The 26,780-nt window shown below is 50.9% G+C and overlaps 2 protein-coding genes across 2 annotated transcripts; one reads left to right on the forward strand and one right to left on the reverse strand.

Annotated features, from left to right (window-relative positions):
• Positions 1 to 1,129: 1,129 nt before the first annotated feature.
• On the reverse strand, positions 1,130 to 14,169 carry LOC122366215 (carboxypeptidase Q-like). The gene is made up of 5 exons (XM_043338196.1): positions 13,801 to 14,169; positions 6,241 to 6,387; positions 2,861 to 3,061; positions 2,434 to 2,704; positions 1,130 to 2,191 (listed from the first exon to the last, which is right to left on the reverse strand). The coding sequence occupies exons 1-5, from the start codon at positions 13,957 to 13,959 to the stop codon at positions 1,524 to 1,526; spliced, it is 1,446 nt and encodes a 481-aa protein (XP_043194131.1). The 5' UTR covers positions 13,960 to 14,169; the 3' UTR covers positions 1,130 to 1,523.
• Positions 14,170 to 15,685: 1,516 nt separating this feature from the next.
• On the forward strand, positions 15,686 to 16,462 carry LOC122366203 (ras-related protein Rap-2b-like). Its single transcript, XM_043338178.1, has one exon. It carries the CDS (start codon positions 15,851 to 15,853, stop codon positions 16,394 to 16,396), a length of 546 nt encoding a protein of 181 aa, XP_043194113.1. The 5' UTR covers positions 15,686 to 15,850; the 3' UTR covers positions 16,397 to 16,462.
• Positions 16,463 to 26,780: the final 10,318 nt, after the last annotated feature.

Raw genomic sequence — 26,780 nt, forward strand, 5'->3', positions numbered from 1 at the left:
AAACCTTTGGCACTTAGTATTTAAATGCAGGATAACTTCTGAAAAGTCGGTGGGCAACGGTCCTTAAAAGTCCCAAGCACTTGAAGCACAAAGGACTAAAATTATTACATGTCTACCCCCCCCCCCCATGATAAATTTTCGCTTACCTTGGAGAACAGACTGGCAGCATAGCGGAAGCGTTGTCTTCTGTACGCCGTCTCCGCCTCGGAAGCTAGCGTGCGCCAGTCTGCACCCTCTGTGACTGGCCACTTGCCGGCCAAGGTGCGCCGCTGCAGGGTGATCTTGATGTCTCGCACGGTCGAGAACGCTGCAGCCCGGCTCTGGTCCACGAAGTGCGCTTGGCCCCCGCGCCGCCGCACGCCCAACCGCCTGGGACCGCCGCTCTCACTGCCGATGCTGCGGCCTCTTCGGGCTGGGGACGGCGGTGCCGGCGACTGCCGTTCGAGCGCAGCCCAGGACGCTGGCGGCCAATACGGTGTGGCCGCGGCAGCTGCTTCGCCGCCCTGCCGACCTGCCGCCGCTGCCGGAAGCTGCTTCGCCCGCTCCAGATGCTCCTCGTCGCTGTCGTCGTCGACGTTGCCTCCGACAAAGCTCTGCATCAGCTGCATGTGGGGGCAGAGTTGACGAATCTCCATCAGACGTCGCACAGGCCGCAGGAGACGCGCCGGCCGGGCCCAAGCGACCACCCGAGGGGGACTGCTGCTCTCCTCGTCATCATCCTCACTACTGCCGGATGTGTCCTGCTCGGCGTCGCGCGGAGGCGCGGGAGTCGCCCCGAACTGGTGACTAGCGGGCGCCGCTTTGTCTTGAGACGCTTTGTTTCGCACTGCGGGTAGCCAAGGCATCTGAACTGCGAGTGTCGAGGACCGCGGTCGACAGAGGTCAGTGGATGAATGGCCGCCGGCTTGGTCTGCTCTGGCCCGGCCGGGACGAAGTTTTCCTTGCGTGATATCCTAGCGTGACGGTAGGATGGCGGTAGCCGGTAAAAGAAAGGAACAGTTAGCTGGGAGGCGTTGGAAAGTTTGGATTTGGATGCTCCTTTTTCGCGGAAATCAACAAAAAGTTGCGAAACGTTCGTGTATTGATGGACCATTCGGCCAGTTCGTTGCTGGCCAAGCAAATACGACCCTTCGTTATTCAGTTATGTATTTTCACGACTTTCCGTCACATCTAGGACGATCACTGCATGCAAACTTTACCAATCGATTGGGCAAATAGACACGTCTCGCGTGTCTGTAAATCGCCTGTAACGATTAGCTTCAGCCAACGATGAGGAATTGAAGATGAAACATTGGAAAGTTTGTAATCCGCCTGTCTTGATCATGCTTCACAGAAATTGAATGCTATTGGACTCATGACCGTGGGCTATACCGCTACGAATGAAGATACGAAATGGTTCATATTTGTCATTGCATCTATTGTTGATGCTGCAAGGTACCAGCCCGCACGTCCCACAGCCGATAAGTGAACACATCCCCACATCACTCACTATTCCTCATCTTGGTAGTCTTTTCCACCCCCACCTATCTGGGCACACGGTCTGCCACATCAGCAACAACATACACCGATGCGGCCATGGTGGCCACGCAGAGGTCCAGATTGTGCGGGTCGAGCGCGTCCATGGTGTCGGCCTCGGTGTGGTGGTACCAGTAGTAGCGGCTCTGGTCCACGTCCAGCGCAGCGGCCGGCACACCGCGCTGACTGAAGTGCCGAGCCTCCGAAAGTGCAGGGCTGCCTCCGGTGCTGGTGGCGTTGGCCGCCCCCAGCATGGACGTCAGGTGGCGGACGAAGCAGGCGGCGCCCTCTGAGCCGTTCACCCGCAGGCCCATCGGCCGGAACGGACCGAAGTCGTTCTCGATCACCATCTGCAGCCGGTCCATGTCGCCCTCATGCTGTCGGACGTACTGCTTGCCGCCGATGTGGCCGTGCTCCTCGCCAGTCCAGTAGGCCAACCGGATCGTGCGGTGAGGCATCAGACCGAGCTCCTTCAGCAATTTCACGGCCTGGTAGTTGATGAAGACGCCGTCACCGTTGTCCAGGGCACCCTCGCCGACGTCCCAGCTGTCGATGTGCGCGCTCAGGATGACCAGCTCGGTTGACTCTGGACGACCGTAGTCGATGATGAGGTTGCGAGATTTGCGCATCGGCAGGGTGGTTGCAGACATCTTCAGAAGCAGTTCCACGGTCCTTCCTGAAACATCGATGGCAAACGATGCGCCGTGAGGATCGTTGAACTCGCGCGGCAGTAGCAAACAACGGCTGATGTGACATTGGTTTATCTAATTTTCAGCGCAACACTATACTGAGTGTCAATACCCGGTAGCAAAGCCTTAGTATATCTCTACCCTACCATGCCACTATTTGGAAACCTAAGCATCCTCCGCCTTCGCCCTCTCCTGTGTTCTTTCTGGCTCTCAAATGAATGAGACGTACCTCTGGCATAGTGTCTGGCGATGCTGTGCGCGTCCTCAACGGTGATAGCCGCCGCGGGGATCTGCGTGCTGTTGCCGTAGTACTGGATCCCGGCGTGCGGCGTGTACAGGCTGTAGTCTGTGCGGGAGCGGACCAGTACGGCCACGGCGCCCAAGCAGGCCGCGCGTGCCGCGCTCCGCGTCCGGTACGCGTTGGAGGACCGGTACCGCGTCAGCGGCGCGTCAGACGCGTCCCCGAAGTCGTCGTTGAACACGACGATCTTGCCGGCAATCTGAAATGAAAGGCATGGACGTTGGTTTGGAATCAGTATGTCTCTGGATCCTACAATCGTCAATCCATGGCCCCAATGTGCATTAATTTACATCCGTCGTCCCTCACTTCTGAAACTCACCGCTAGCAGCTGCTGTAATTAGTAGGTATTTCTCACCTTCGCCTCGCCGAGTTTCTCCATCTCCTCAAAGCTGTCACAGACGACGGCCTCGGCTCTGAGCACGCCGCCCGGGTACTGCTGGGTGCCGATGGTGGTGCCCAGACCCAGGATCGACATGCTCTTCTGCCGGGGACTGAGCATCATGAGCGTCTCCTCCCCGCGGACCCAGCGTGGCACCATCACTTCCTCCGTGTGCACCTGTCGACAAAATTGTTTTCCTCGTAATACCTTCAGCCACAGATAACAGTAGTACATCTGTGCTAGAGCTGAAATATAGGGTGACCTGAAATATATGGAATACATACATCTGTGCTTCAGCTGAAACAAATGGGTATGAAACGTGTACTGCCCTCTGTGATTTGATGAATGTTGAATAGTACGAGTAATGAGTTCGTATGTAGAGCTCGCTAGACGCTAGGTCTTATGTTCCCTGGTCGGACAATATTGTTTGCCGTCTACCGATAGACCTTGATCGTCCGACTGGGCCAGATCATTCTGGTAGGTACCGTAACGTTTGTTTCAGCAGACATCACATAATGGCGAGTGACGTTGCATTCACTGCCGTCTCGGCCTGCTCTCAGTCGCTCGCTACATTGATTAATGCTGTGGTGTGCTCAGTGTAAACAATGCTGTCAAACTGCACACACTGCGCAATATCTTATCGAACCGCTGTTTGAGGTGAGCGGGTACAGTTCGTGGAAAAACGGGAACGATATGTGACTGGGACAAAACAAACCCTGTCACAGTCGTCCGCGCTGTACCTGCCGAGGTTCGTGGAGGAGCACGTCCCTTAGCACGACTATGTACAGCCTGTACAAGAGGAGATAGACGAGCATTTTAGCATTCTGCCTATGGCATTGCACCTGCAGAGACGATCTCCAAACTATTTTCTTTGACGTTTGACCGCCTCTCGACGCCGGTTGGGGCCACCACTGATAACAGAATCTCGGAAAAGTAGTGAATTAGTGAAGTAGTGAAAAGAAGTGAAAAAGTAGTGAACGCTGGTATATCGTAAAGATGCCAATGTTGAATATGACCGTGCTGCGAGTTCTACGGGATCATTAGGCATTTGCATTTATGGTGCGTACCCACTCGTCTTGAATAGCAATGTCCTCGACAAGTCGACACCATGCTCCCGTCTGGCGTTTAGCTTCTTTTTGCCTTGAGGTTCATGGCCCAACGTAATGCGAGTGGCGATTTGGATAACCCGTGTGTGAAGCGTGGTCTCGGTTTCGAGCGTGGTAAACGGACGAGTGTGGTGTACATATGATGATGTGTGGTTCCCCGGTAGCGGCGGTGCCTCGCTCTGGGCGAGGGAAGATGAGCCGGTGAATAGTGACAGACGACAGTCACCCATAGATTTTTCGTGCTCCCCGCCACCCCTTTATTAGCGAACACCATGCACGCCTGTCGCCTACCTTTATCAGCATCGGCCATCGCAACATGGTTGACAAGCTCATGTGTACCTAACTCGTTTAACTTTCTTATCAGCACTAAAGATAACTTCCATTTGAACTGCATCAGCCTGCCCGTCGGGGTAGGCTCTGTGTATAAACGGTTCGTGGACACGCCAGTAAGAAAACGCACGTCGCACGAGCTGACTGCGGCGCACTTCTTGCGGCTGTTGGTACTCCCTGGTGTTTCGAGACTATAGATTGTGACGGGATAAATAGACAAGAAACTTAGGAACAATTTGATATACATTTTCTAGTTCTGTAATTATTAGAATGTCGGACAAGAAACAAGGTGGACGTGAAGTGCAGCAAGACTTTGAGGATGGCGACAACATGAGCACATTCCCCGCTTATTCAAGTGCAAGCCCAAGCTGCTTACTGCATGCACAAGACATGCAGTATGTTGTGCCACAAAGTTTGGTACATCGGATATCAGGGAGTGGATTCAAAAGACCATGTGCAAAACACCCACCCAAGTCGAGGAGCAGCAAAGGCAGGAGTAACAATGAATCTCGTGCCGTTACGAGTGACCATGAAAATGTGATTCCTGATTTTGTCAGTGATTCTACGCGCGCTGACAGCTCTGACCAGCCAGCTGTGAAGACCAGCGATCGAAGCGATGTAGCCGTGGTGCTTGAGAATGAAGAGAGGGAGCATCCCACGGTGCTTGAGAATGAAGAGAGGGAGGATCCCATGGTGCTTGAGAATGAAGAGAGGGAAGATCCCATGGTGCTTGAGAATGAAGAGAGGTAGGATCGCGACAAACCCAAAACCGGGCCATGTCCACTGCCGTAATGGAGTAACGAATTGAAAATTACTGTGTGTGAATAATGGCCCGGTTGCGAGTGTAGTGAAGACAGGATATGCCGATTTGTAGCGACGGCTACTGTAGCTGTGCTAGCAAAACTACGAGCCAAGTGCGAATGACCGGAGACTGACCAGAAATCACGAGACGTTGATGGCACCAAGATTACTTTACTTATAGATGGCACTGCATATTTATTATTTGATGGCAACGATCCGCAGAAATCAAATATGTAGAGAAGCGAAGAGCAAAATAATTGATAATCTGCTTTATCACTGAAGGCGTAGCTGCCAACAGTGCCTTTCCCTGACTTAGCTGTTCCATCACGGTTGGTGGTGAACGGTGGTACTGGTGTTACCATACTATGGTAATATAATTATGATAAGCATCTGAAGATATTTCTTTGTATCGTTTAATTACAGGCTTGATGCACGTTTTAAGGTATAATGCTGATTGTTACCACTCTGTGACTAATTTGATTCGCCATTGGTGGTACTTACCTATCTTTCCACCAACAGTCAACTTATGCTCTCGTTCGATGCTATGGTAGGTCGATGATCTGAATCTTCGTTTTACTTGTTAAATCGTACTTTACATTTGAGTTATCAAGTAAGTTATTAACCCATAAACTTGATGAGTCAGCGACCCTCCGATATGCCTTGCGAGCTGGTTAGCTCTTAAGGCCGCCCCACACTGGAACTCGCATGCGGGTTGCGGGTTTGCGGGTTTTGATTTTGCGAGCATAATACTTATTCATAGAGTGATTAGACCGTTCCCTTAGGGTAACTTCATGAATGCAGTGAAGCCGGTTCACCTTCAGAAACTTACATATAGTCGCAATACCAGCGTAACGAACCAAAATTCGACTTCAACGAAAAACCCGCAAACCTCGCAGAACTCGCAGACCTCGCAGCGAGGAAAATCGACAGTTGACTCAAAATCAACTTTTGGAATGCGATGTAAGTTAGCTTGCATGCTAAAAACATGCAGACTCGCTTGTTGCATGGTGGTATGTGCTACTCAACATAGAGTGAATTCTTTAATTTGGAAAAAAAACCTGAAAAACCGAAAACTCGCAACCCGCATGCGAGGTCCAGTGTGGGGCGGCCTTTACCTACCTTGAATCCATCGCCCTCGGCCTTTTTCTTCATGAAGTCGATGGCGGCCTCCAGTTCGTCAGAGCCGGACGGCCTGGCTCCGAACCGCTCCACAAAGTCCTCCAGGCCATTGTAGGCGGCGTGACGGTGCCGGTCGCCGAGCGCCGCCTTCGGGCACAGGCGGGGTGTCAGTCCTACCGCCCCGGGGCACGGGTCGCGGGTCACAGCAGGCCCTCAGGCGCCATGTCTGCCGCCCGGGGCGCGTATTCGCGAATTGTATTACACGAATCGGCCGACCAATAGCGTGCCTCCTGAGTGACGTCAGCGTGGCGTCATACTTTCGGTCCTCGCCCTTGGTGGCGTCTATTGAAGCTAGGTTTTAACTTAATGACATTTAAGCTCTTGGGAACATGTTGAAGCCGTGGCGAAGTGGTTAGAGTATCGGACTGATGATTCAGAGGTAGGTGGTTCGAATCCACTCGGCGACTGCGATTTTCGTGTCATTGTGCGTTTTTTATACATTTGCAACGGCGTGCACCTAAGAAATCAGACGTAGGCATTCTTCTAATGAATATGTTGCATAAGATAGATATTTGCAGTCCAACCGATTGGTTCGGTTTCGGTATTTTCCAATGGTCTTTGTTTGTATTTGGTTTGGTAGCGGTGTTCTGATTTTCTGTGATTGACATCACTAATGCATAGTGCATACTGCATACTATGCGAACGTAGCCAATGGAAAGACAAATGGTGCTGGGCGATGGCCATTCATTGATCAATATTTCTCGCTACTAATGGGTGATAGCACGCAGCGTTGACAGCGGCGGCGCTGACCTTTTGAAAGTAGGTGGGCACTTGGCAAGGTAAAGTAGGGGAGAGTGGGGCAAAGCGGCCACCCTAACGTTTCTAACGATGCCGACGCTTGATTTTTAAACTTGGAAAGATTCTTTCTATACCAATGTGATCCCTATTAAATCGTCTTTTATTCCAACTGCGTTTCATTTCCAAAGGCGTTCACATATGGGAGATATTGACAAAACTTTAAACCTATAGCATATTGGCCACTTTGCCCCATCCCTGAGGCAAAGCGGCCACTGGCGACTTCTCAAGTCCCGATATGAGAAACAGAATAGTTGCCTCATGCACGACTAGGGTATTTGATGGTGACAAGGTTTAAGGGAAGATGGATGTTTACTTTGTTATCTTCCCACCTATTGCTAAACAAAGAAACAATTTTCTTGGAAAAACATTTAATTGCATAATTTGGTAACTCATGTAACCGAAAAGTGGCCAAGATGAATGCATGACGACACATTTGAATATAAATAATGTTTTTATCCAGATGGAAACAACTTATGGCCAATTGGGGGCTGGCCACTTTGCCCCGGCCGCTTTGCCCCGCGCTACCGTCCGAGACAAAAATATTCCAGCTCAGCTATTAGTGGGGTAAAAAGCATTAAAATTGGTAGAAGGCATGTACGATAACCACGCAATGCATGGATAAGAACGCTTATAAAAATTCCAAACGGTTATGGAATGAAATAAAATTTAAAAATTGTAAACATAATTGGTAACCTGGCAAGAAATGCTTTTCCGTGTTTCACAGAACAATGGCGATGGGCCTGAAACCCCGGTCTGGCTCATTCGAACGACCGCAAAGAGAAGTATAATTGGAAATCATAAATTGGAACTGACGCCAGCTGTGAAGGGCTAAAACGATGGATGGCCGCTTTGCCCCGGGTGGCCGCTTTGCCCCACTCTCCCCTACCAAAAAGTAGCGAAAACTAAGATGAAAAGTAAAAATCGCACGCTAGTAAGCATAGCTTTTCGTGTAAGAATCACCATGCACAAAAAAGTTCGGCATAGCTGTTAGCGTAATCACGGGACGAGATTATCAGTTTCCAGCCGTCAGAGCGTCATCTATAGGAGCTATGCCCTAACTATAGCTCTTACATTTCAGCCGCCAGGGGGATACAATCACGGGACGAGATTATCAGTTTCCAGCCGTCAGAGCGTCATCTATAGGAGCTATGCCCTAACTATAGCTCTTACATTTCAGCCGCCAGGGGGATACCTAAGTCCCCTTGGAATCTACATAGTTAAAGTCAAAAGATTTATATTAGACCTTTATGAAGATAACTTGGGACTGGTTGTTAAGTTGCATGCTCACGGCGGGCTGTTATCAATTTATCTCTATACATGTCTTATCTGATCGATGAAATAATACAGGAATCCGTTGTCATTCGAGTGTGTTTCATAAAAGCTCTTCCGACTTTGACGAATATCGACAGTGCCGTAACAAAATTGGTAGTTCAGGTATAGACTGCAACTGCAGTTCTTTTGCAACTTACTCCTTAATCAGATGAATACTTGTCAGAGATTTATTGGGCGTACGATATTGGCGTGCGAACGTAGGGGCCAAAAATGCGCGTCTACGACCGACTTCTTTTTAAAGGTAGACTGCCACCTTTTTTCCACAAAACGGTTTTCACTAGAGCTGAGCCACCTATGTCCCAGACTGAAGACGGTTTTCCGAAATTCGAACCCGTTTGCGAGAAATCGGAGACCAAAGTTCAGTTTGATGCCATTTTTTTAGTCCAAGAAAACCGACATCTCTACTGTTTATCGATAACTTTGAAACATTAATTTTCTTATCTTTTGGTAAATATATGTCAAAACTTTGATTGTTTCGAGATCAGAGAAGAATTTTGGAGTGTCAAAATAAAAGTTAAACATATATTCAGTAGTTCATTTTTTCCAAAAAAAAGCGTGGGAAATGGTGTTTAACATGGGCCAGACCCATTCCAAATGAGCCATGATTTTTAAATGTTTTAAGAACTTAAATGCAAAATGAATTAAACATGGCCAATTTCTTATGAAATCATATATTAGTAAATCATAAAATACCTTACTTTTTCAAATAAAATGTAATAATCTTATGACCTTGAAGTCTAGTGATGTGTAAACATTGTCGCTAGACATTAACCGATTGATAATTGTATGATAATCGACATTTTTTTTCGCGATTCACGTGATGATACTTTGTCAGGTGAATTCTAAAATTTTGTTTTGTCCAGGGAATAAATCATAGGCCGATCTAAGAAAACTTTTTGAAGGTGGCAGTCTTCCTTTAAGAGAAAAGAACCGCTAAAGCAAGAATCGATCCACTGACCTTTCGTCCACCACACCGAGACTCTAACCACTCGGCTACTGCGACACATACATCGTTGATAGCCATATACAATTTCAAAAAAGTCTCAACTCAAATCTAGCCTCAATGCATGCATTGTCGCGGCGCATGGCTATGACGTCGCACTAGAGATGTCGCTAGTTGATGGGCCGATTCGTGTAATACAATTGGCGAATACGCGCCCGGGGCACGGCAGGGCACGAGGCGGAGCTCAGTCGCCCGGGCTCCCTGGGGTATGTCAAGGTCACGAGGCGGGGGCGGGGCGTCAGTTCTGCCGTGTTTACGCTGTCATCCGGTACTGACGATCCGCAGGCGCGACAGACTGAGACACGCTTCCCGATGTGACGATATGTTTGGCATACCTATTCAAGGATTTCCGCGATGGTTAAGTGGTGCATATGCCCATTCCTACTCGGAACGCGCGGGACATCTGCAAAGCTACGCACGCCGAACTAAGTGCTGTACGCGTTTCAGTGAAGTCCTGTTCTAGGTATTCGGTAAAAGTTGTATGACTGTGGTTGGGAATCGCCAAAAAAAAATACACGAATAAATCGGCCTCTTATAATGCCTAGGTGTGTACCTACTGGGGCAACACGATCAGCAGAACGTTCGGGACAGGTCTCTTCAAAATTGAACATTTTAAACGTCTCCATGCTACAGACAGACGTTTAAAACGTTTTTAAATTTAAGGACAAGGACAAAATTAAAATGACATTTTGTGTAAAAAATAATGATCCTTCCCCGGCCGAAAAAGGAGTAGGGGAGAGTGGGGTAATTTGGCCGCTTTTTTTAGAAAACGATGTAGCTTAACCCGCGCGGGGCTGGGGGGGTAAATTTTACCCCCCCTCGCGAATTTTTGCGATATCTCAAAAACGGCGGCGCGCAGCGCCGCCAAACTTTCAGTACCTTTTCTTACATCAATTTGACACGTCCCCTGAAAATTTGAGTGAAATCCGTCGGAAATTTTTGAGAAATTGACGTTTTCGTGACGTCATGTTCGCCATTTTCGCCTCAAAAACGGCAAAAGTTCAAACGCCGCTAACATCTTCATTTTTAAAGGAATCAAGACGTAACAAAAAAAAAAGGTTATACGTAATTTTACTTTGTCTATCAAATGGCTATCTCGGATTTTTGAAACTTTTGGATTTTGGCCTAATTTTTTTCAAAAAACTGACTTTTTTGGGAAAATCATTATAAAATCCAAAATTTTGAGTCTAGCAAAAAAACCGGAATATATGTCAGAGAAGTGGTCTATGTGCACCTACATACCAAATTTTAGAAGAATCGGTTCAAAAATGTGGGAGTTATTCAAAATGTTATGACGTCACGACACACAAATTTTTGAAAAATGACTTTTTTGGAAGTTCTAGACCTCGTACGGAAACAAAAATAGCAACATTCGATTCGCCGTGAAAAACTGCATCAGATAGACACCTTTTTAGGCCTTAACAAGCAACTTCAAAATTTGACCTCACTTGACCTGACCTTGACCTGACCTCGACCTGAAATTCATCCAGAGGTGGTCCATATCACTTATTGAGTGTGTCTATTGAATTCTATGAGTAAAATGACCCATAAAACATGTGTCGCACATGCCCTTTCCCAGCCAGCAATTTTACTCCGGGCCCAAGCAGGCTAAAGTGCGGCTTGCCCGAGATTTTAGTCGGGCTAAAGTCGGCTAGGGCTTGGGCTAAAGTCGGCGTATGACACAAAAACGCCGACTAAAGCCCATGCTCCGCCGGAGGTATGCCCGCTCTGCGAGCTCCGGACAGCCGTAGCTTAGCCCTAGTTGTGCGACGATTGGCGGTAGCCCGATGTAAGCCCGAGCAAAACGTGACTGGCGCAGAAATGCGCATGCGTGAACAGCCGATCAAGTATGGCTCAACTTCGGCTTTACTCCAGTTAGCCAAAGGAGACAACCAGCTTGATCAGCCCGCGCTCCGCCCAAGTTGAGCCTGCTTTGATTGCGCGGGCGGATGTCGGGCTGAGCTGCAGCTGGTAACACTCGGGCATAGCTGCGGCATGCCCAAGCTCAGCCCAAGTAAAAAATGCATTGGTTTTGATCGAAGTGGGCAAACCCAGGCTAAGCCCAAGCTGCCCGACGTTTGCCATAGTTTAGCCCAAGCGAATTGCCGGCTGGGTTTCTATATTTTGTTTTTTGGTGACCTGACCTGACCTGACCTGACCTTGACCTTGACCTCTGAATGATATTGTATGCAACGAATATTGTCTTGGTAGCCTAAGAACACGTTTTGGGCGATCAGTCTCAGTCCATGACTCTATTCTTCGGCAACTACGGTGCAAGGCCGATACTGTAGAAACTTGCAATTTGTACCCTTGACCTGACCTTGACCTTGACCTCAAACTTTAAATTAAGTACATGTTTTTAGTAGTTCGTGATGAGAGCTTTCGATTGGCGTTTGAATTTTCCAAATCGGACCATTAGTTCGGGAGATAACAGGGGGGGGGGGTAAAATTTACCCCCCCCCCAGCCCCGCGCGTTCGGCTGGAGACCCCAGCCCCGCGCGGGTTAAAATTGACGACACATTTCTGCATTTTCTCAACGCTGGCAGGTGTCGCATTCATTTTACTTTACTGGACAGTGAACTTGAAATGATAGAGTAATTACTTATATTGAAATTGTGACGTATTACAAAGGTCTGCAAGGCGGCCAAATTGCCCCACTAGCAGGGTTATTTGGCCGGGGGTGTGGGGCAATTTGGCCGGTTTAAGTTTGCGGCCGGGATTTTCTGTTATATTGCGAGTCAGCTTCAGATTCAGCAATGACGTGTGTCCTATGACGCATTTGCCGCATTTTGGAGGTTAACTCAGGGGTCACAGGGGTCAAAATAGCCAAATTAGCGGCTCTAGATGCGAAGACAGTTTTTTACGAATAACTTTTGAAGTAATCAAGCTAGGCCAAAGCTTCGAGTACCATCGTAATTCTCTCGTCAGTCCGCATCGAAACATATATGTGTTGACCTCGAGAAGTCAAGGTCAAAGGTTTACCTCAGGTCACGTTACCTCACGTCGCTAGACCTCAAGGTCACGTGATTTCAAGGTCATCATGCATATCATTCGATGCGCCTTGGCGAACTGAACAGAATGAGACCATTTGTGTGGCTGTACCATTTTTATGTAAGGATTTATTAGCAAAAAACGTTTGGTAACCTTTGATGACGTCACATGCTCTTACAGTTGACCAATCGGAAGTAAGGCATCAAAGTAGTCAAAGTTGGTCATGAATCATGTCATTTATGGTACAATTGACAATGAAAACTCGGCCGTCCTAGCATAGTGACCATCAGCGCACCGGCCAAGTTGCCTCGCTAGTCCCGGTCAAATTACCCCATATTGCCATTCTGAAAATTTTTGTCTATAAAGTCATCACGGCTATACGGAATTAGATGAAATTGCTCTTGGAACCGCTGAACACCCCCAAGAATGGCGCTATAATGTCTGAATTCGTTTTTAGCCCAAATACTACATGTTATACAATTTTGTAAACAGAAGCAAAAGTTACCACTTCCTAATGAAATTAACGTTGTATTAATTTTGAATAAAACTACGAGGGCCAAAGTTTAGACATTTGTCCTCCAGTTATTTCTACCCATGACAAATGAATACTAGAGACTAGAGTTATTTCACTCACTTTTATTAGACATGGTACAGGTGGGGGCGGCCAATTTACACCACCGGCCAAATTACCCCACTCTCCCCTACCCCCGATGAGCCTCTTGACGGTTTTCTGACGATTGCCCGGGACGCAAAGAGAAAGAAACAGACGCTCGGATACCTACCTAGCTTCTCATTCAATTTGGGTCTTCACTCTACCTTGTTCCATTTAACGATCTTAATTGTCATTGGTTAACATAAGACCTCAAAAGCTCGGCGAGGGCTAATTGTTAAAAAATCCTTCCGGGTATGTAATACCTACCTACTTGTCATGTGGCCTTGGCCATGTTTGTCATGTGTTAAGTGCACGGCCCTCCAGGGCTGACTTCTGTTCGGTCTAGCATGTGTGCTTTGTGGAATGCCTGCCGCACCGTTGGCGCTGAGGACAGCCGGCAGCCGCTTGGACTGCTTAGACGTTGAAGGCCGCACTATAACGTAAACATGCGTCGATTACTTTCAAAGGGCTGAGGAGGCCAGCGCTAGTTATCTGCTTTGTGCAGTAATTAACTTTTCGTAATTTATGAACGAGGCTACTCCATTATAAATCTGAAGCGTATGAGACTGAAGATTGTTGGGTGATGCGAAATCGCTCATGGGCTGAAACAGGATTGCACAGTGTGTAAGCCCAATAAGTCGATATTCTCGCGCAATGCTTCCATTCTGGCCCGTGAGGCAGAATTATCGAGTTGGCTGCTGACTGGTTCACACGATCCGCTCACCTCAATGATGCGGTCCACCTGCGGCCGGTACCGGAGGATGTTGTCTCGGACTCTGGCAGGTAGCTCGCAGTCAACCCCGGTACCCAGCGGAGCCGGAGAGGGCCGGGCCACCGCTGCCACCGCCGCAGCCACGACCAGTCGCGCCCAGCGCACCTCCATACCAGCGGAGTCGAGTCGGCGAGTCAGAGTCGTCAGTCGGCGAGAGCCAGAGTCGCTCGCTGTACCCGGTCGTCTGTCGCTAGCGAGTCGACCCGGGGAGCCTGTCCAGCGGGCGCTCTGGTCTGCGTCTGTCCGCCCGATCCGAGTGCAGCTAATGAGTGATTTTGGACGGCACTGTCGACCGACACCAGCGCCACCGGACGGCGGATGGGCTGAGCTGTCCTCACGTCCTCGGTTTTTCTCAGCGTTGTCCTCATGGGTCGCGGCACGGCATAATATGACGATTATACAGTATGTAGTGTGTATCTCAGATCAGTAGGTACGTACGTCGGGTGAACTTTTGCAAGGGAATGTTGGTTTATACATACATACAATTCCTCACAAGCTGAGTGGACTCCGATGTGTTAGGAACTCTGAAGAACATTCAGTTCCTTCCCTGTTTCTGCTGATCTCGATCCTATTAGGTACCACAGCTGGCTGTTGAGCGATAAAGCAGCTGCACTGCATTTATAGTTAGTAAGCAGTTGTATCGGTCCAGTCGGGGGAAGGGCTGTCAGTCGAGACTCCCCCCCCCCTGCAGTCGAGACTCCTACATGGCTCCTGATCGGTACTCATTCATTTACTATTCCACACGGATAATTGACAAGTTGGTACATACCTCCTCTGTCGCATCCCGCTCATGAGGAGTGGCGTCCCATCCCGTGTGAAGCTGACAGCCGACAGGATTCCGTCCAGCACTAGCTGTATGTCCTAACTCCCCTGTGTTTAGGCTGCAGTGTGTGTCTTTTTAGCATGTGTGTTTGTGTGTGTGTTTTTTATGATGTGAAGGGTTTTTTATGGACCAATATGGTCTGGAATAAAGTTTTTGTCTGTCTGTCTGTCAATGTATCGGAGTCCGGATACTCGCTTAGTCTACAAATTAAATGGCACCCTCACCATCATAGCCACATTCAGGGGGGAGGGAATCATTGTAGAGCCATTTCTATGGTAGAGCCAAGTTGGTAGAGCTTTAGGGTCTTGGGTAGAGCCACATTAGTCCTCTAATCTTGCTCTCCCCTGCTACACCAGCGCCCTCCCTGCTGCACTAGCGCCATCTCTAATGCTACTCTAGCGCCCTCTGCTATTCACGAGCGCCATCTAGTCCTTAGTGTCATTGGCATTGGCATTGCGCTAGCTCTCGCACTGAGGGCGTTCAGGGCATCTGCGGTCGCTGACATCATCCTGGAACCTGAGTAATCGGAACCAGCTCAATAGAAACTGCAGGACTTTATCTAGTTATCTCCTTGTCAGTTGTCACCTGGACTAAAATGTAGCCATTTCCGTAAGAATCTTGGCGATTTCATACCCATTTCATAGCCTTGAACGGACGGCGTCATTTTTGCCGCATGCGTCGTTATTGCACACCTGTTTTGTCTCATCATTTGTGTTAGACATGTTATATTTCTTACGTCACTAGTCCGTTCTCATGAAAAAAGATTGAAGTTTACGAAATTGGTATATGTATATTTTTGATATTTGAAAGGAAACAAAAGGTGACACTCAGGAAGAGGAACTGGCCAAAAGTAAAGAGTAAGCAGTATGTAGCTCATGGATATTATCATTCTTTGAAAAATTTTCAATCACTATTCTGCAGGTGCCAGAAACGACAACCAATCAGAGCTGCGGAACTAATGACGTCACGTTATCGTTCAACTTCGAAGAGTTTCAGATCACCTGAGTCCTTGACCGCCTGTTGCACATCCGCGATGGAGGGGGTGTGGTGCGGTTGTGTGATTTCGCGCTCCCTAATTCTGAGTGGTGTGTAGGTGGGCGTTGCGCCAGTGTGTCAGTCGATTAAGAGAAATTTTTAAGACTGTTTTAGTATCATTGTGAAGGACCATCAAGCTTGAAAATGCGTGAATTAAAAGTTGTCGTTTTGGGCTCTGGCGGTGTGGGCAAGAGTGCTTTGACCGTCCAATTTGTAACCGGACACTTTATGGAAAAATATGACCCGACGATTGAAGATTTCTACAGGAAAGAAATAGAGGTGGATGGTTCTCCATGTGTGCTCGAGATTTTGGACACTGCTGGTACCGAACAGTTTGCCAGCATGCGTGATTTGTACATCAAGAATGGACAGGGCTTCCTGGTTGTTTACAGCCTTACCAATCATCAAACCTTTCAAGACATTAAAAATATGAAGGAACAGATTGCTAGGGTGAAAGGAACTGACAGGGTACCTATCATGCTCGTTGGCAACAAGGTTGACCTAGAGCATCAACGTGAAGTGTCAACGGTAGAAGGAATGGCTCTTGCTCAGATGTGGAGTGGTCCATTTCTTGAAACGAGTGCCAAAAGTAAAACCAACGTAAATCAAGTTTTCACTGAGATTGTACGGGAAATGAACGACAGCCTAGAAGATGAAGGTGGATCGGGCTGCTGCTGCACCATCTTGTAGCACCATGGTCACAGCTGTCATGTCAATGTGCAACTTCTGGGTCTCATGGTAAGTGTTACCCATGGTGCCTTGGCTGTGCCCTCTCTGTATTTAAGAGTTCTTTCTTAAACATTATGTGATATTACTGGCATTGTCATCATATATGTGTAGCAATTAGCATTAGTGTGTGTCTTATGGGTTTCAGCTATAAGCTCTTGTTTGCAGATTGAGATGTTTGTTACAGAGCTGTGCTGTGAGATGCTTGGAATGCTGACTCATTGGCATGAATCTTTTGATTTGTTTTTGATTCTGAAATTTATAATTTTGAAACAAAAAGCATTAATATTCATTTGCATTTATTTTTTGTTATTACTTGTTGGTCAAAGGATCAGGTCAGGAGTCATAAAAAATCTGGTTACCAGAGGCCTGTCATTTTATTGCCATGTCTTTATGGTCATTTACCTTATTATTCAGCCTATGTGAACTCACATTGCCATGCTTGTTTATGACAATCTCTCTAGACATTTGACCCAGGGCTGTTCACGGGCCCGGTGTGCGGTCGGACCGCACACAGCCTCGAAACTCCGCCCACTGCGTCCCTACGTCAGCCTTCCGTCACCGCACACAGCGATCGCTGTGGCCGGTCGGGACTGGCCACAGCAGACCGTCCACCGCACGCAGCCGTGACGTCAGAGCCGCCTACCCATCCCCTACCCCCACGCCTGCTGGACGCACCGCACACACCGCACGCAGCAGTGTGCGGTGCCCGTGAACACCCGGCACCTTCATGCCCAATGGCTTCATTAATCAGCACCATTAATATGTGCCTCAGGAAGGAGGGGTGACCAGACTCGTGGGCTGTATGGACGTTTGCTGAAGCACCCTCGGAACTGAAACGGTTCTTTTAAGTCCAAACACAAACACAAACACGAGCTCTCACCATCTACTCGAGGGGTGCTCTTTGATAAATGGATGTCGCCTATCGCGGAGTCCTCCCGCGTCTTGCGTGTAATGGCTATCGGCTACCGTAGCCTATGCTCTTGAAATATCGGCGTTTGTCGTGTCCTGTGGGCTTCAGAACATGTCTCAAAATGGGTAGAAAGCGACCCCGGTTGTCTCGTCTGCGTTTCTCCGTTGTTTACAGGTGCCTTGTTGGGCTGTGTAATGGTGGGCCGGATGACGGACGGCATCGGACCGTAATGGTCCCATGTGGCGCGAGCGGGCGGCCTTGGCCGTCCTGCTGCGCCCTGTTTGCATCTCGCCGCTGCCGCCGCCGCTGCTGCATGGTGATTCATCCGCTTCTCTCGGTGTCCTTCCCTCTCCCACTCTGTCCTCCCCGTCTCCCTCTCTGTCCTTCCCTCCGTCCCGCCTCCTGTGACCCACACTGCCCCAACGTTTCGAGCGCCCTAGCCCGCCCGAGTCACGCCCACTTGATGTGGCCTTGCCCGAATCCGATCCCTCATGGGTAGCTGCGCCTCGCCCTATACCGCCTGAGTTTTTTTTCTAACATCTGGCTATATTAGTCGCTCCTACCCTTTTCCAGCTCCTGTCCGCCCCCTTCGACCCAGCTGTCTTTCTCAATCTTCTGGACACCCTTCCCTTGCTGTTTGATGTCCTCTTTCTGAAGCCCGCCCGCCGCCTGCCCGTATGTGAAAAAACGGCGACACTGACATGAGATCAGGGCCGGGCGCGAGAGGTGTAATTGGTGACCGTTTCATAAATTTCCGTCGCCGTCCCGTCCGTTCCCTCCCCCTCTCGAGGCGGAAAGGTCGCCCATCGCGGTTCGGTGACGAATGCGGTGTGAGAGTATGAGATAGGACTGGCGCGGCTGTGGCATCTGCTGCACTAACTTCTCGACAGCTGCATTTCAGCTTCGCCTGCTGTTTGCAGTCCATTTAGAAGTAGAACATATTACTGGCTAAGGTCAGTGGGTTAGTCTGACAGTTTCCTTCCTGACAGTGTCCTACCCGCTTTAGACTGTAGCCGGATTATATACGACCACGTGGATACCTATGACGGACGAGCCCTGCTGGCCTTGCTGTCACATTGTCGCCGCTGGGGTCGGATGCCGTCAGCGATGGCTGGGGCCGGTGACCGGCCTGCAGGCTGGCCTGGCCTCGGGCGGCTGCACCGTGCTGAGCACGTGAGTCACCGGCGCGGCGGCTCGGACGTGTTTATAGCTGGTCATTGGCGGCCCGCGACCCTCCGTGCAGCACGGCTCGGCCGGGCAGGAGGGAGGACTGTATCTCTGATGGAGGACTGTCTATGAGCACTTGAAAGGTCTCTAACCGCCAGATGGACCATCTCCGGCGGCTGGATCGTTCTCTGACAGCTAGAGAGTTCGTTTTTGACGGCTCAGGCTGCATACACAACAGTTGCTACTTGCTTTTGCTGCTTGGAGTCTCGGACAAAGCAGCGAAGGCCTACTTACGATCGAGCATGCTCGGACGCTTGTCACTGGAAGGGCAGAGGTAGATAGGTCGCTGACCAGACTTTGGTCCGTGATCAGGGTCAGGTAGAGTGATTGGTATCGCCGGCTGGTCAATGGACATCATTGGCTAGTAATTGTGTTGTTGGGACAGGCTTGATCACTATCAGAGGTAGGAATCGATAGGTAATCGATCAGTGATCACTGATCAGGCCTAAATGGCGAATATTTTTTTATGGGTGCCTGTATTGTAATTGCAACATAATATTTTAATTCGATCTAGGAACACAAATTGGAGTAAGGACTAAAAATTAGCTGGACTGGTATATCGTGCCCGCCGAGTCCCCACTGCTATGGAGTGCCGGCCAACCGCTCCGCCATGCTCTCACCTCACTGCGAGCTCCGGGTCTCGCCCGGGCGGCGGCCGGGACCGTCCATCAGCGCGGCTCTTAGCGATTGCGGAGTTGAGCGCGTCTAACCGACAGGTTCCGGCAGCGGAAATGAAGCACGGTATTCTCTGGCGAGATAAACGACCCCCAATATCGGCGTTCTCTCGGCGAGGGCGGCACCGGCGACGGATTGATGCTATCGCCGGCCGATATATTTCCCGGGCCAGTTCGCTAACGATCCGCCATCATCGTCGCCCCCACGACCTGAGAGACTTCGAACTCGCGGCGAGGGTGGGGAGGGGTCGTCTGCCGTGCGATTGGGTCGGCTGAGCGGAATGGCATCTTGTCTGGCATCAGCACAAACGTTGAATCCGTCACAGATCCTGGTCGCTGGATCGGCCATGTCGGCTTTTTTTCGTATCAATCACTGACGTGTCAGAAAGTCTTTGAACGTTAGACGGCGGTGGTTGGGCTGTGGAGCTCGCGCGTTACCGTGGCCGCGTGGCTCCCGACAAGTCAGCGATCGGTCACAGCATTGACTGATGACCGCCTTTTGGGATCGCTGTTCAATGCTACCCCGGGACTGACCTCACTGATATTACTGATACAAGATCCACTGGGCTACCGCTTGTGTTGGTTTAACCAACTGAGAACTGTGCCGCTGTCAACCCAGTATCGCTCAGCTGATCTGGCTGAATCTCGCTCACCCCGGCGTGGTGCGGTGTCATTGTGGGCAGCGGGCGGGCCGTGCCCAGTGGGCTGTGCTCGCGGTGACATTATCACATGCGGACCACCACCCTTCAAACGTCCGCCAGGACACGCCCGTCGTTAACCCAGAATGACGCCAGCCGGGCAGCCCGGGACGACCTTCTGTCCGCCGTGGACGCACCTTTTGTAGGTAGCGGGCTATAATGTGGGGATTGATAACGGGGGGCCGGTTCGATCCAATGCCGCGGCCCAAATAGAGACGTTGTTGATTGCTGAGACCGTTCGAGACAGGATGCTGTTTTGACAATATTGAAGAGTGGTCTGATAGCAAGGCGCATTTGGCCAGTCAACTCCAAGGCATGTCGCTATATGAGTGATCCGCTTTAGTGGTGCTTCCTACGCGCAGCTGTGGAGGCTGAGTGGAGTAGAGTTCGCTTGGGGAGGGGATGGGGATCAGCTGGAACGGGAATGGGGAAGCTCAGTGCCAGCCGCCGCGGGCCGGACGTTCCCGTGCATGTGCAGCGTTCGGCTGCTGGCCGCTGGCCGTGCCGGTGCATCTGGCCTGGGCTGTATCGGTTTCGTCACCAGGGAGCGGCGTCTGCCGCTGATCTGCTGCCTCCTCCATCTCTGTAATCCTGCCGCTGTCGTTAAAGGTAAGTACAGCTATCTCCATCCTGTGTGCAGTGTGCACTCAGATCGGATGTAATGCTCGGTTGAAGGAGTTTTCGTCGGACTATCCCAAAAACCTCAGTTTACTTCAGGCCGCGCTTACACACCCCTCCAGCAGCACTATCAAACCTATAATCTGCTATTGATGATCGCCTCTGCTCCACGATCTCAATGCATCACAACGTGCGTGCAGTCGCATACGGGTCGGGCAATTATAAATTTTTGAGGACAGTGCGGGTGAATCATATAACCGACATATTGAGCCTTCCCTAACCATCGAACGGGGCGACGATGGCAGGGCCAGTTTCGGGACAGATTGCGGCCGTGGACGACAGATGATGAATGATGTGGACAGAGGCGGTAGGCTGTGGGTGATGGGCGATGGATGACGGAACTGGACGGTGAGAGATAGGCAGGGTCTGTTCCAGTCGCACTTCCTAACACCTCTAAACTCCTCCAAGAGCGAGATAGAGGAGGTAAGAGCAGGGTCCTCCTTGGCTTTTTAGGGGCTAGAGCTGCCACTTGAACAGGGAAGCAATCTTGGAGGAGTTAAGAGGTGTTTGGAAGTGCGACTGGAACAGACCCTTAGACGATAGACGGTGGACGGTGTGATGGGGAGCGGACGATGGCGATGGACGATGGGGATTTATGATGGACATTGGCGGTTATAAATACATGACAGGCTGTCTCGAGGTCGACGGTCTTGCTCTGCCTCTGCGCGCCCGTGCATCACATGGATCCGCGCCGGTCGCAGCGTCGCACGCACCGCTAGCCCCTGCAGTGGGGTCACGGCAGAGTGCGCGTCACCTGATAGAATCAGTCGCCCCGCCTAGACCGGCCCGGTAACCATAACGGTCACGGTACCCTTCCCCTCGGTGACCTCTCTGACCCCTCCGCTGACCGATCGCCGCGTGACCTGCATCAGAGGACGTGTCAAGGTCATGGTCACATCAAAGTCATCGTGACAGAACTTATGACGACGGCCGCGGGCGTCGAATGGCCGCCCCACTCGCCACGTATGAGTTGTGTCCCGTGATTATTCCAACTGTCGGTGATGACCAAACTTGTCTTCAGCGGCCGTTAAACGTGACCGAGATGGCCGTCAAGGGGTGACGCTGGCGAATCTCTGGGTTGGTAAATCGCAGTGGGCGCTGATGTAGGGTACGGGAGGGGGAGCTGGCTGAACGGGCGGGGGGCGGAGGGGTCGAGATGACACGACAGTCCCGCTGGTTTTGCCGCTGACAGGTGACTCGTGTCACCGCCCACCGGAGTGTCACAGGGGTGCCGGAGTGACACGGCGATAGGGCTATCGGTGTCAGCCGCTGGTACCGCGCGGAGCTAACTGCCGCCTGTGTACATACGTACCATATGGGGGCTGGGGGCGCTGGGAACTCTCTTCAGGGCTGTAGCTAGGTGTCTACGTTGGATGGAAAGTCGCCCTAATCTGTTGAACTGGCGGAATGTGGCTTATTTTATCTGGCTAGGCGGGAAGAGGATCCTAACATCCATGGGTGTGGGAGGTGGTAGTGGATTCAGTCACTGCGAAGTTCCATTCATAGGAAGGGAAAGGCGCCAGCTGTTATGCTCGGAGTGGTGAGACGAGTTGGTTTGGCGTGGGAGAGACATCTGTCAAACCGCCGGCCACCGCCGCCGCCACTGGCGCCGTCTCAGATGGACTCGGACAGTAATCGGGTTTTTATCGGCGCTCAGTCTGTCTCTCGGCTGTCTCCGGGTGTCGTTGAACTGCGTCCGCCGTCCGCCGGCCATCGCCCTCAGTCGCAGCCAGCACCCGTATGGACTGGCTTTTTTCTTGTTCTGCAGGCTCCCTATACGGACCAAGCACCATTTACTTGTTCTACGATAGCCATATCACCGTACTCGGCTGTTTGTAACATATTTTATCGCTCCCACCCACGGCAGTACTGCGGCAGTCCTCCAGTCACGTGATGGCCGCCTCCACCACTGTCCCGCCGGGCGGAAGGGTCACGTGTTCGACCGACGCTGTATGCCGTCACTGTTTACACATGACGTGCTCTGATCGGTCGGAATGTCAGGGTCGCCGTCACTATCTCATGTCAAACAAACGCGCCTTATGTTGACCGCCATGGTGAAGCTGGATCGTCATCGCGTTATCGGCTAACCGGAACCCGGCGGAGGGTAAAGCCTTGTGAGCTGTTTGGCTAGGGAGCTGCGAAAAGGCGTCTTTGACTAGAACCTCACCAGTCACCAAACCTTATTACGGATTATTTGCCTGAGCTGTAGCCTGTCTGTCTCCTGCCTTTGGACTGTATCATCTGTGTTGCGCAGTGATGACGTGGTGTCACGTCGAATGACTCACAGGTTCTCTGATATTGGTTTGAGTGCGGTGTGACGCTGAGCTTGAGCTGCCAGTGTCGCAGCACTACTCCGATAAGGACAGCTGGCGTTTGCTGTCTGCTGACAGGCACCAGCGCGTCTGCCGCGTTGTGTGCGCTGTTTATCAGCCTCTGACGAGCACTGTGCAATCTGCATTGTGTGGATTCTGGGCCAATACCGAGGGCTGGTGCTTGCCGATACCCGGTCTGACGATAGCCGTTAGTTGTTACAATGAACTGGGGAAGTGACCGCTTACTGGTTATATCTTGAAGTCATGAAGTTCCTGCTGACTGCAGTGTACCGGCCCGGCAGCCTTCTGCGTTTGGCAGGGCATGATTTGGGCAGTTTTGACGAATACACTCGCCGTCGCCGCCTGCCTGATGATGTCAGATTCGTTCTCCATCGAGCCCGGCTTGGCGCCTCCACAGGAGCCTGCACGAAGACAGCAACCGTGCAGGGCGGCTTAGAATCCGCGATAGACACGATCAGTTGGACTTGGAACCAGCGTATAGGCACTGGCGGACCACGAATGTCCGGCCTCGCCCGGCTGCCGTGCGGGTGTTATGTGCGTCTACTGAGCTGGAGCACGCTGTGCGTGACCAACCAGCACGCGCCGCCGCTGCCGGCCGGGCGGGGTAGGCGGAAACTACCTCGTCCTCCGCCGCCTGCACCACTACCTCTGGTCTGGTCGGCTTAGTGGAGAGGAAAGTGGAGGCGCGAGGTGGGCTGAACAGGAATCTCTATGTTGATCTAGGAGATTGAGAAGCTGCAAGTTGCTGGGAGGTTGTTCTATATAGGTACTCTCTCTGGCTGGGAGCCTCCTACATTGGGAGCAAGAGGTGCTGTAACAAGCTGATATTGCCGAAGTGAACAAGAGGCTTGTTATTTGTGTGACATTTATTACGCTTCACCAACTGTATAAGCAGTCTGTTGCGGCCAGCTGTTGAATTCCCAATCGAATCAATGGGACCCATTGATTCGAAGGCGGCTGAATGCAGACGGTTGCGTGGTGAATAACACCGCCGCCCGCTGCGCTCCCATCGACCGGTCATGCCTAATTTCTTAGACACGCGCCGGCCGCGGCAAAAAGTGGCCAGCCTCCGTCACGTGCGCAGTCTGTCGATCGGTTATCGGGGATCGATCAGATTGGGCAAGTTGGAAGGATCACTGGCTGTTTTCGACGGAGTGTGTGCGAGCTCCTGTCGGACGGTTTGGGGATATAGGTTCCGTGTCAGTCTGTCTTACCATTATACATTGAGGTGGGTAGCAGAACCAATTGGAAAACGGTACGATTTACGAGCAGCAGCCGCTGTACCTCCGTTTGTCTCTGTACGAAAAATGGCCCAGTACGAATGAAAAGGAGAGGGGTTCGCCTGCCCCGAGTGTAATCTTCTCCTGCCATCCACTTTCATTTTCGGTTGTCGTCATGAGCATTACAACAATCCGTTAGTTAACAAGTGGGTGCTGTAATGATAACTTCAGTAAAACATATTGTGTGGATGTAAAGAATCTGGGGTTCCCGTCATACCCCGTCATTACCTACCGAAGTCCGGGATAACAATAGCCACCTCGCTTGTGTGACTGTGAATTATTGAAGCCCACGCCTCGGGTGCCCGGCTGTATCTCGCTGCCGGCCCTCGGTAGGCCGACTGTCTGTGTGTCTGTGGGTCGGCGGCCGGCCGCCGTGCCCCGCTGTGCAGCGGAGGGTGAAAGTGGCGCGTCTGGCGGCCGGGCGCCTCCCCTGCCGCTGTCCAGGCCACTCAGAGCCGCGCGCGACACGGCGGGGGTCGACTCGGGTCGGAGAGTGGTCCGGCCGGCGCACGGCCGCCGAGAACTATGGAAATAGGTGGTCCGGGGTTCTCTGGGAACCTGGTTCGTGAGTCCAGAGGAGAGTCTCTTTCCCTCTCCCTCTCCCTCTCCCTCTCCCTCTCTCTCCCTCTCCCTCTCCCTCCACTCTCCCTCCCTCCATCCCACCCTCTCTCTCCCTCTCCCTCACTCTTACTCTCCCTCTTTCTCTCTCTTTCTCTCTCTCTCTCTCTCTCTCTCTCTCTCTCTCTCTCTCTCTCTCTCTCTCGCTCTCTGTCTGTCTGTCTGTCTGTCTGTCTGTCTGTCTGTCTGTCTGTCTGTCTGTCTGTCTGTCTGTCTGTCTGTCTGTCTGTCTGTCTGTCTGTCTGTCTGTCTGTCTGTCTGTCTGTCTGTCTGTCTGTCTGTCTGTCTGTCTGTCTGTCTGTCTGTCTGTCTGTCTGTCTGTCTGTCTGTCTGTCTGTCTGTCTGTCTGTCTGTCTGTCTGTCTGTCTGTCTGTCTGTCTGTCTGTCTGTCTGTCTGTCTGTCTGTCTGTCTGTCTGTCTGTCTGTCTGTCTGTCTGTCTGTCTGTCTGTCTGTCTGTCTGTCTGTCTGTCTGTCTGTCTGTCTGTCTGTCTGTCTGTCTGTCTGTCTGTCTGTCTGTCTGTCTGTCTGTCTGTCTGTCTGTCTGTCTGTCTGTCTGTCTGTCTGTCTGTCTGTCTGTCTGTCTGTCAATATTGTTCTGGCTCTTGCATGATTAGTTGTCATAAAGCTCGTTGTGTCCTTCCTTTTAGCCTCGCACTGTAGCTTCGCGTATCCCGTAGCCAATGATAACTCGCCCGTCTGTGGCATCCATGCCCGCTCTGGTTCTCTGAAGGTTTATATGTTCGTTTTGGCATCAGCTGACCCGTCAGACAGGCTCGTCACATTCCGTGTCGAGTGCCGTGAACAAACAAACATGCACAACATAAAAATAGAGAGCCCATCCGGAGGTAGCTGTGGTGTTGTCTGGCCAGTTTCTAGGTCGAAATGGCCATGAGACATTTGAGCCAGTGATGGCCATGAGCACTTGAGCAGCCCTAACAAGACTTTCTGCAATGATTGTTTCCTTTCCAAATATTTGTTTCAACAGTCCATGTACGTACAGCGATTTGCTTTGTTATGCTTTGCTCTCAAGGCTGAATGCATCGGTAAAAGAGTGCGATATTAGCCGGTCTGAATTGCTCAAAATTGTATTGGCGGCCTGCGTGACCGCGGGCGTCACCAGTTGGCCGCCGAGCCATCCACTGACAGGATCCCGTATCGATGACGTCAGCGCCATTCTTAAATCCATTGTCCACATGCCTGCACAGTGCACATTGCGTAACGTCCGACAACAAGGAACTCCTGCCTTCACGACCGCAAACTTTATGCAACGTCTGATTCGTTGCTAAGGGCTATCAATACAGGAAAATGAGATCAATGCTACTGAAGTTGGTATAAACAGCTTGGATGTGAAGCTGCGAATGGCTTCTTCGATCCGACCTAGACCGTCGTTGTTTTTGTGTTTTCCCAAAGTCGGCGCTCAGCACAACGTGGTTGATGTGTACTTGACCCGATTTGGCAGTCGGACGGTCACACACTGTTCCGTATTTCGTATTTTGTATCCATCTCTCGTACGGTCCTGCCTCCTGGGACGACTTTTTGCTGACCAGCTTAGTGCCACAAAGACGCTGCTTTATCCGCCAATGGCGTCCTGCGGCGTCTGTGTTTTTGCCACGCCCACAGGCGGAGCTCGGGGCTCGTTAACAGAGAGCTGGTGTTTTTGCACCGACGTGCTAAGTCTCTGCTGTTGAACAAATTATTAAGTTTTAGATCTGAGGGATATTACTTCGGTGTGGAAAAGACGTGATGGCGCAGCTGTTGTTCCCTGTAAAACAGGAAGCTACGATGCCACAACTTTTGTTTTTGTGTTTGCCAGTAAGTGATGAAGCCAGTCGCGGCCTGCCATCAATTACAGAAAAACGAAAGGAAAACTAGAACTAAGGATCTCTTGAAGTACGCACGTCACAGATTTTCACCTGCATCCCCGTA

This window comes from Amphibalanus amphitrite, unplaced genomic scaffold (genome assembly GCF_019059575.1).
Source record: "Amphibalanus amphitrite isolate SeventyFive unplaced genomic scaffold, NRLGWU_Aamphi_draft 000791F_arrow, whole genome shotgun sequence".
Lineage (NCBI taxonomy): Eukaryota > Metazoa > Arthropoda > Thecostraca > Balanomorpha > Balanidae > Amphibalanus > Amphibalanus amphitrite.